Source organism: Onthophagus taurus, chromosome 1 (assembly GCF_036711975.1).
Source record: "Onthophagus taurus isolate NC chromosome 1, IU_Otau_3.0, whole genome shotgun sequence".
In the NCBI taxonomy this organism is placed as follows: Eukaryota; Metazoa; Arthropoda; class Insecta; order Coleoptera; family Scarabaeidae; genus Onthophagus; species Onthophagus taurus.
In genome coordinates, this window is record NC_091966.1 from 27,289,545 (window position 1) to 27,300,468 (window position 10,924).

General features: G+C 29.6%; 1 protein-coding gene across 2 annotated transcripts; it reads right to left on the reverse strand.

Moving 5' to 3' along the window:
• Nucleotides 1-2,187: 2,187 nt before the first annotated feature.
• On the reverse strand, nt 2,188-10,571 carry LOC111414333 (CTCF). 2 transcript variants are annotated; one of them, XM_023045644.2, is made up of 7 exons: nt 10,464-10,571; nt 9,623-9,782; nt 9,011-9,213; nt 8,582-8,759; nt 2,929-4,263; nt 2,728-2,867; nt 2,188-2,606 (listed from the first exon to the last, which is right to left on the reverse strand). In XM_023045644.2, exons 2-7 carry the CDS (start codon nt 9,762-9,764, stop codon nt 2,538-2,540), a joined length of 2,067 nt encoding a protein of 688 aa, XP_022901412.2. In that variant the 5' UTR covers nt 9,765-9,782; nt 10,464-10,571; the 3' UTR covers nt 2,188-2,537. The 2 variants fall into 2 exon arrangements, with proteins under 2 accessions (XP_022901412.2, XP_022901413.1); XM_023045645.2 differs by lacking the exon at nt 10,464-10,571 and adding an exon at nt 9,901-10,271.
• Nucleotides 10,572-10,924: the final 353 nt, after the last annotated feature.

Below are 10,924 nucleotides of genomic sequence, written 5' to 3' on the forward strand. Positions count from 1 at the left end.
TGGTAAGTCCTACATGAACAGCAATTGTATCTATCCATTTATCGAGAGTACAAGAATTTAAAATTGCTGATCAAAAATTTGTAAGAGTAAAAATAATTTCAAAATTAAATAGGCATTAAGAATCAGTTGGAAAATTTAATGGTTTATGACATAATAAAAAAGTTTTAAGGAAATAACCTTTGTAAACACCTATATAGCATTGATCCCGTGTTTGCATGTTTTCAAAAGTGATCTTAAACGATTTCTTATGATAACATTACACCGTTTGCCAAATTTTATCTTTCTAAGACAAACCATACTGAAAATATTTAAGAAAATGTTTAAAAATTTCTTAACTTTGATATCTTAGCCATTTATGGGTTTAGACCAAAAATTTTTACACGAATCGTCATCATTTTGACTCTAGTGTTTGTGATTAAAATTATGCCACGACTTACAGAAACACCTGTATACTATAAAATTTTTTTATTTAAAATAAGAAAGGTGCAATTGTTTATGGTCAGATGACCGATCATCACAATTTGATTCCCTGGTTGATAATTTTAATCTTACAGTTAGATGCGGTTCCAAATCCAAAAGTTTGTTCCTTTTATTCGACTTAAAGTCTACAAATGCTGAAAAAGCAAGTTCACATAGGTATGAAGTCGAAAAAGGCAAGATGTATTTCAGGACTTTTTCTGTTAAAACACTTCTTCTATTTATAACCAAAATGTTTTGATATCTTATCCACAATATTCATATTTAAATCAGAAAAACATGTGTTACGCGTTTTAGAGCATAAGCATCAATTTTAGTAGCAGTTTAGTAAGTTCAAATAAACGGTTTAGAATTTTTCTTCGAACATCATTTTATCTTACATCCAATTTATTGATACATTTGCGAAAAGTCTCCAGAACTTTTACTGTAGATCAGCGGACATGTTACGTGTATGCAACAATGTGTGGATATGACATTTGGGGCAACATTCTGAATTCTTCATCTTTATTCACTAATACCGTACTTTTTGCTACATATATGATTATTCCAACACATTTATTCCAATGAATTTTGTTCTCTTAAATAAATTTATTCATAACGTTAAAGATGTATTCGATTCATCTATCATCTTTTCTCATACACATATTTTGCTCAATTTTCCCTCTTGAATACATATTGATTTACTGTGCTTTGCAAAGTTTTGCCGACATCTTATTACTTACTGCCTTGTTGTTTTGTTTTAGTTCTACACTTGATTTCAATTAATTTTCAATAACAATTAGGAAAGAGCGATTTTTACTCAATTCACAACTCAATTCAAATTGAATAGAGTTGATTTTAATCGGGATTTTTATAAGAACTTTTCAACACCATGGAATATTAAAATAATTTGATTTTGATTTCACAAAGATTCTCACATATACTCAAGTACATTTTAAGCTGTTACCTCTGATGTAACAACTCCTGCCCTAACAATTTAAACAACGCTTGTATTAAATTAAATTCACATGATCATTTTGATAATCAACCCAAGTTATAAAACTGCATAAATTACATTTTCAATTATCATCTAATAGACATTTGTTATTATAATACCGAATCTAACAGATTCTATAATTGTCTAGAATTGTTCATATTATTTTCATTCAATAAGGATTTAGGCACTATGTATAACTCACCTAGATGTTTCAATTTCATTTGAAATCAAAGAATTTTCTTTGACTCATCCTCAAAATATGAGAAATTATTTAGGAATCTCGGGTTCAAAAATATTTAAGCACCGAAATGCATGAAATAGAACTTAAAATATATTTTATTTTGAATTCCTCATAATTTGTACAAAATGTCAACCTCGTAAAACAACGTTTTACATGCAATAATGAAAAATTTTATATTAATGACATCGGCTAAGAAATAAAAAAAATCAACATGCACTTAGTAGACAACCTAAAAGAAACAACCAACAACGGTAATTTCGAATAAACCTTCATCCATAATCCTTTTTTATCTCAAAAAAACCTTTTTAAAACAATCCTAGATTATTTCGAAATTCCAATAATTAATTAAACCTAGGATTGTATTAGATAAATGAAAAGATTTCTTTAAATAAAATTTGGATGTACAATATTATTTACATGACTATCACACTGCAATAAACAAAATCAGCAGCTTATATCTTTTTTTTATTATAAGTTTTAAGAACAAAACCTACCGAATTAAACCAAGTTTATTCTGAACATATTACATGTACAGTTTTTTTTTATTCTTTTTTTAATACCTATTATATACAAAGGGAACTTTTCTTAACATTTTCACTATCCTACAGAATCATCACACTGTCTAAATAGACCCGGCTCACAAACGATTTCCAACGTTACTAAGCGTTTTGTACATTAATTATTACTTTTTATAAATGAAATATAATAGTCGCTTAAGAAAACGTTCGTGGGACGTTATAAATTAAAACAATGGTCGATTGGATTAAAATTGCGCTTGGGTAATGACCGAAAAAATCTATTCAACAAAATGAAAAACCCTCTCTCAACTATTATTAATTATATTCAGTCCATCCCTAGAAGGGTTATTGTTCCTTTTCCATGTCTTATATCTTCATCTTCTTCTTCTTCCTCCTATAAAAATCAATACAAAAATAGAGTTACGTTTTAAAAAAAAATCAAAAAGTACACACAAATGTTTAAATACATACTTATAATTATTAAAATAAAACCTTTGATAAATAAATTAACTTACATCAAAACCAAAACACGTTTCCATATCATGGTCCATTTTCTTCTCATCTTCTTCTTCCTCATCTTCATCTTCTTGTTCCACTTTAGTTGTAACTCTCCTCGCCGATTGAAGAGCTTTTATAACATCTTCATCATGCAAATCTATTTATAACAAAAAAAAATAACTAAATTGTAACACAACACAACAAAAATATAAAAATACCATGATCTTGAAGAATCCCTTCTCCAAGCATATCACTTTGTCCTTCAACAACCATCGCTTGTTCTTCACCATCCGCAAGTTGAATTACTTCTAACACAACGTATTGTTGTCCATCTGATCCTTCAACAGCCATCATATCGGATTCTTCTTCTTCGTCGTCTGAACCTAATCCCGATCCCATAACTTCAACTTGTTGTCCATCGATCATTTGTATTTTCTTTTGGCGACCCAATTTCAAAGCTAATTGTTTTTCTTGTATACTCGAATCGGGATCGTGAACTGCCATATGACGAATTAAGTTTCCTTTGTGTCTAAATGGTCTATGACATTCTGGACATTCGTGAGTTTTCTCTTTTGGTGTAGGCGGAACATAAAGTGGGTTATGGTATAAGTTCATATGGCGTTTTAATAATTGTTTCTGTCTGAAACTCTGATCGCATTGTTCGCATTGGAACGGTTTCTGATCGGTATGAATCAACATATGGGATTCTAAATGTCTAGCGGAAATAGAAGCGTACGGGCACAAATCGCACTTAAAACATTTCTCACCTTCGTGTGTTTTATTATGCAATTTGTAACTGTAACGATCCGGAAACGATTTTCCACATCTTTTACATTTTAACGGTTTATCTGAAGTGTGTAATTTTTGAACGTGTATCCTCAAATCAGTTTTTCTACCGCAAGTTGTGGGACATAACTCGCATTGAAAAACAGGTTTGTCGCCAACGTTATGAATCAATTTATGAGCTTTTAAACTATTCGATTGTGTAAATCTCGCCTGGCAAATATCGCATTCATATGGCCTTTCCCCAGTATGAATCCTAAGATGTCTTTTCAATTTAAAAGTATCTGGACTCGCATAAGTACAATGCGGACATTGATATGGACGTTCACCAGTATGACATCGAATGTGTCTCTTTAACTTCGATAATTCAACGCTTGCATAATCGCACTCATTACATTTATGTGGTTTTTCATGGGTGTGACGGTAACGAACGTGACGGACAAGTTCGCCGGAAGTAGTAAATGCAGCGTCGCAATATTTGCATTGATGCGGTTTGGTACCCGTATGAGTGTTTACGTGATTTTGTAAAGAAGCGACGGTTTTAAAACCACGTTCACAAACGCTGCATTTGTGTGGACGTTCTTCCGAATGCGATTTCATATGGCGCGATAATAAATAACGTTTTGGACTAGTGTAATTGCAATAGTTACACATGTATGGTTGGGAAACGACTTGGGATCGTCTCAGAGGAATTTTTACTATTTTCGATTTGTCGTCTTCGGCTTCTGAATCAACTACGTTTCCTTCTTCATTATCATCAAAGTCATAAACTAAGTTAAAAAAAAAGTTTTTTGTTAAAAATGTGCTTATAATTTTATGAAAAATAATGTAATTAGTACCAGTAATACCCTAAAGAGCTCTAGAATTCTTTGAAGTTTTTAAAAATATTCCTGTTCTTTTTACTATAATAGTAAAAATAGCGGAACGATACTTTTTAAATTCTTAAAGATACAATTTCACAGATAAATCTCTCTCACACCTAATAAGTTCTATATAAATCTGTAAGTTAACCTAAATTGTAGAGCTAGGATATATTTTTGGAAAAAATTGAGTGAGCATGAACTTGGCCTTTTTATTAATTGCATCTTGATTAGTTAGATGAGTGGTCTATCATTATCTCAAGGTATTATTTTGAAAAGAATGACGAATGTGATTAAAGGATTTGATAAATAATTGTGCACTCTTTAAATATAGAACGTTTTCTGCTTTGATATATATAAATACCTGTTTGTTTTCTTACAATGTATTAAGTTTATTACAAATATTAATTAAAATGGCACTTGACGCCATTTAATGTTAACTTAAAACGCTTATTATTTTATATTAATCTTCAAATTATAACTAAGTACATAAACACCTTTGAAAACACTCAGAAAATAATCATTTGATTAAATTCAAGATTAGTAATCAGAAAAATATTAGGATTTTATAAAAACATTTATAAAAAGGTTAAAAATTCTACAAATTGTATTAAAGCACAAACTGAAAAATACTTATACTATACTACAGCACAAAACACCTATATTGTACAACAGCAAAATATAGATATAAAAATATCAATACCATCAATCATTGAACATTTGGCCCAATCAAAAATGTATATAATCAATTTAGATGGAGCTGGAGAGAATATAATAGGGTTAGCAATAAGAAAACAAACACTTATGAGAAATATCCCAACAATATGAGAGAATATCATAAGCCATGCCAAAAAGGTAATTTGAATATATTGAGATCAAAAGGTTGTGTCAAGAGTGGGTATAAAGGAAAAACTGATGACTTAAAAGCTAAAACCAGGACATTTAATTAAAAAGTTATTTATTAAAAGCAACCTAAAAATAGCTGATATGATATTGTCTCAACGCGTCACTCCAATATAAACACCTGCATATATAATAATGTGACATCATTTGCTCCAGCAAGTTAGATACGATTTTAAGGCACTATATAAACAATAGATATTAAATATAGAAAAACTACAGGAAATAGTGAGTATGTTTGTTAAATACACAGTCTTTTATTTCCAACCAAATCGTTTAATGGTTGAAATTGAAATCGTTGCAATACTCAATCATGTTTTAATTACATAGTCCAGTTTTAAATTGTTGTTTTTGAATTAGTTTAAAAATACATACGTAAGTAATTAACCACAGGGCAGAAAATAATGCAAATGAGCTGACGTAAGAGAATAGTACACAATGAGTAAATTAAATCAAACATACTCTGTAACTGAAGGACAACATAAGCGAGAGTTTAATGTAAAAAGCAAAATCCAAGGAGAGCAGAATGAATTAACTAATAATTTCAATAGGGTTTCCAGAGTGTTATAGATGTTTATTCTGACACTGATAGATTTGTTTATAATTGCTATATAAGTTTTACTGTTGTTGGTTTACTATTAATATAATAAAGTATTGAAGTGAAAATATCTTAGTTATATAAAGTGTTAAATTATAAGAACAGAAATGTTATTAAATTTATAATGATTTTTTTGCATCCTTCTCCCAGTATCATATCTATACAAACTCTCCAAAATGCGTGTACAATGGAAAATCACAGATTCCTTGGCTCAAAATATGTAAGTCGATTTAAGATAAGTTATCTATATCCAAAGTTGCTCCTTAAATTAGTGCCAACTATGATATGGTTTTGTAATTGAAATGACGTAAATAAGGCTTGAAGATATTTAAAAATACCTTTTTTCTGGCTTAACACCACTTACATAATAAAGTTTCAAAACTATGGCAGGATATGTCTATAAATGGGCTATTCAGAAATTATAACAATGTAATTGTCGTTTGACAAGTAAAAAAAAATATAGGGTAATATCCGCTGAAAACATAACTTTTTCATCATTTCTGTGTTTCTAAAATTGTATTGGAAACCATAAAAAGATGTTAATTGAACCTAGGAACTCACTTCTGGAAAATGGTTTAAATTGATTTACGCGTTTTAGAATTATAAATAATAAAGGAATTTATTTTGCTAACTTTGAAATCCTCTAGCGGCGAAACGAAGCAACTTTGGATATAGATAACTTTAATCGACCTATTTTGAGCCAAGGAATCTGTGCTCTTCCATTGTAGACACATGTATATTAAGTTGATTTAGTTTGAGATAACAAAAACGATGATGAAATAGAAGTGCTTAAGTACTAACTCCAACACTTAGCAAGAGACACATACAATAAGTGGAAAATTTTGTTGAATATATTTAATCTAAAAATTCTTTATCCTAGTCATGCAATAACATGAAATCGCAACTTTTACAAATCGGATATTTCAAAGAACCATTTATTGTAGTACAGAACTTAGAAAAATGTTTGAAAAAGGTGCACACTAAAGTTTCAAACTGATACATCCTAATCAGTAAATGTGATTAGTATTGTGATCAGTATTAAAAGGTTTGAGGTTTCATAAATATGTTAATAATGAAATTATAATTTGTCAAAAAATCTACAATTCCTAAAAGTCCTAAAAGAATTTCTTTGGATTTGGCTCATTTATTTTCCCACAACCCTACTAACTTCAGTTTTCTCATTGAAAAAAAACTCATCAGAAAAGATTTTTTTTCGTGATTTACAATCTACCTCACATATTCCAACAACAACATTATAAAATACTAATTATCAGTCAAAACTAGAATAACTCACAAAAAATAGAGAAACTGACATTCCATTGAAAGTGTTCAGAACAATCTGGGAGGACAGAATTAAAAAACTTGAAACGAATATCATCCCATACGTTTTCAAACAGTATGGAAGCTGGATACACATTTAATTCATAAATGTCTTAAAGGAAAATGATTTAATGCTTGAAAAATCAAGAAACCTAAAATCTCAATACAAATTACTCAATGAACAAATCTTTAATCAATACCATATGATGACTTTTCTACTTTCAAATATTTAAGGAAACTAATCAAATTAAAAAAAAAGTTTTAAGTGTTTAATTTCCTCAATTCGGGTTTGTTATCTCTATTCATTTTTTTCGTCTACATTCCATTACAGTGTATTCATACACTTGTTATCATGCTTGTTTAAGTGATTCATATTTATGTCTTATTAAAAAATATCATTTTAAATTATTTGCTCAAGGTCATGTTTTGCAAACAATTTGCTAAGTTAGTTTTTACATTCTTTATACTTTACAGTTTTTTATATTCTAATAAATTCAATAAGATGCTTTATATACAATTTATATAATTTTGTAATACTTTGTAATATTAATGATTTAGTGTTGCAGGTTTTCAACTCTAATGATGGGTTGGTTGTGATTACATATTATGTGACCTACATATTATTAAATTATTTTATCAAGAAAAATTATGTTGTATAAAATGAATTACACTAAAGCTTTTCTGTAATTCTAATTTAGGAAAGTTAATAAAAACGATTTTCAAAAATTGGTCAAATTGTGCTCAAATAAATCCCTATTAATTATATTATTGTTTTTAATTATGATCATTGGGATCATGTAAATATAAACAGGATAACGTTTACAAACACTGGATCGTATAAAAGGGGGCAAAATGGTTTGATGACACACCCAAAGATATGTGACAAATGTTGCCAAAACTTTAGGTGAAGTATGCCTTTATTGGAAATAATGATGAAATTGATGATTTTTGTATTGTGATTTATTTTGAATGCATTTTATGGAGATTACTAAAGAATTTGATAATAGCTGTTGTTTCAATGTTTACTCAAACGAGTTCATCATCACTTTAGATATCATCATTTTTAGTAAATATTCTAGTAATTAAAATTTCATTGTTCATATCATTAAAATGAAATATGTATATGAATTACATAAATAATAAATAAAGAATAAATTTGAATAACTTAAAATAATCTCCATCTGGCTGCAATTTTTTTGAATATATGAAATAAAATATAATAATGTCTCAATGTGTGACAAAGACATTAATGAAACAGAACAAATCATAAATTTAAGACTACCTATAATCTTTCAATCAAGCATTTTAGAACTCTTGGGTAACTTCTGGTATTCTTAAAATAAATAATTAAGTTAAACAAAAGGAATAATAATATTTTACTCCACTTTATCATATTATTAAATGTCTTACCTGCCATATCCTGTTCACCATCAGTTTGTTCGCCCTCCTTATCATCTGGTTGTTGAACAATAAGAACATAACTTAATTCATTGGAGCTTGTATCAGCAGGAACAACTGTTATTCTTTGGTATGCGTTTCCATTATTAATGAGGATTTGGTTGTTGTCCCCTTCATCTCCAGGCAAACCCTATATTCAAAGCATTCATAAAAACAAGAATAAATTAAATTCATAAAAACAAAACCAATTTTTTTTTCTTTTTTTAACACCCACAATCAACTTTAAATAGTAAAAATGTTAAACTCTTTTATCTATCATTTTTGCAGTCATTTTTATCCTCACAATTTATTAATTCATGAGTATAAATAGATTAAACATTTTACTAGTGAATTTATTATTAATTAAATCGAAAATAGATAAAAAATGAAAAACAAAATTACCTCTTCACCTTCTTCTTCTCCTTCCTCCTCATTTTCATGATTTATAATGAATTCGTCAGCCTCCCCACCTTCTGAATCATTAATTCCTGATACCATGGTCATAACTGGTTGAGTTTCTCCTTTTGCTTGATAATAATAATGACCTGCTTGGTCCACAAAATATGTTCCTTCATCACCATCGCCTTCATTATCATCTTCGATTTCTAAATTAAATTAAATTTTAATTAATTAGTTTTTTTTGTTAATGTTTAAAATTAGTCTTAAAATACATATTTATATTAAAACAATTTTTTCAATAACTTCTTTCTCTTTTTAAGATCTATGCCTTGTGAGTAGTAAATCTAGTAAGTCTGGGGATCATCAGACTATATCTTTGATGTTGCAGAGTTCTCTGATGTCTCTCTGGTCCTCATCTCTGCTTTTTGAATGATTCTTTTTGTTGTAGAGTTTTCAGCCTTTGTTTCCATTAAGGGTCTATTACTTTACCTTAATTTATTACCAGTTTGCATCTTAACATAACCTAACTCTGACATAACCTAATTTAACTTATTAATGAACTTAAGTTTAATAAAGATAGTTTTTTAATTAAAAGACTTAGAAAATGGGATTTACCTGTAACTTGTGGTGTGGCATTATTATCAGTGCTTTCAATTTCTTTTTGAAATCCCTCGAGATATGATTGTATCTCGGTGACGTTCTCCGAGGAGTCGGTGCCCTCCAGTTTGATTTGAGTTTGTCCAAACTGTGCAGTCATCCTGCACCGGTTTAGAAACTAGGAAGATATAGGTAATTGTGGTTAAAATGAAGTAAAAAAGAAACGTGGGATTGTTTTGAGTGGGTTATAAAGATTTTAGCGAGTTAAAATAGGGAAGCAATGTATATGTATGTACCTTAGATTGGTGATTTTGTAATAAACGGTTCCTTTTCTGGATAAATTAGGGACATTTACGTAGAAGAGCAATTAAGTAAATTACTTAACCGTTTAATGCTGTCTAGTTTCCTGGCTGGGTTATGTTCGGGCGATAAACACGTACAAAAATTGACGTAAAAATTTGATGCCGAAGCGTATAGACGCCATTTTACAAAAATAAGTAGACGCCGTCCGAATATTAGGTTACAATAAAACGTTAACAACATTTTCGTTTTAGTTTCACGTTCGATTTCGTTTCGAATCTTAATTATAAAGACATCCAAGCACTATTCATACTTAACAAAGCTAGATGTAGGGGGCATTTCGACAAAAATTTCAGAAATTAGCACCGTTGGCGCTGTCATCAATATGGAGTCATAGGGAAAGTGGTGTACGACTAAAACGTGATTATTTCACTTAATTGGGGACTTGCACGGGACGAAATCCGCATTGTTTTACCCGGAATCGATGAACGTACGTACGAGGATGAACCGAAATCGTACCGGATCGACGAAAATTTAATAAAACATTTTCAAATCTTACCTTATAACTGCAAGAAGAGGGCGTATCGGGTCGAACAGCGTCTATTATAAAGAACCAGAGATGGCGAAGCCAGCGTCGGTCGTTTAGGGACAGGACAATTGGTAACTGCATGCGCACACTGCGCATGTCTCGATCGTACGGCTTTTTTTGACCTATCCTGACGTTGATAATCGTATTTGCGCGGGAAAGTTCGTTAATAAAAGAATAATAAACAGTTTTTTGGAGGGAAACATAAATCTGTTACTTTTTACTCTTTTTACCTAAACCTAACAGAGAAATGCTTACTTAATAATTAAATTATTATTATTTATTAAGATTTCATTAATTAAATTATCATTTTCAATGTCTTTAACAATTAATTTATACTTCAAATAAAATTATTACAATAATAGATAGATGATAATTTAATCATTTTCAAATTAAAAATCATGGCATTAAATTATTACTTCCTCTGTCCGAAA

What these genes read in the sequence shown, in the direction of transcription:
- LOC111414333 (XM_023045644.2), bottom strand. Translation starts at nt 9,764, where the DNA reads ATGACTGCACAGTTTGGACAAACTCAAATCAAACTGGAGGGCACCGAC. An exon ending in TGCCACACCACAAGTTACAG is followed by an intron (nt 9,214 to 9,622) that starts GTAAATCCCATT and finishes AATTTAATTTAG; the next exon opens with AAATCGAAGATGATAATGAA. An exon ending in AGGGATTCTTCAAGATCATG is followed by an intron (nt 2,868 to 2,928) that starts GTATTTTTATAT and finishes TGTTATAAATAG; the next exon opens with ATTTGCATGATGAAGATGTT.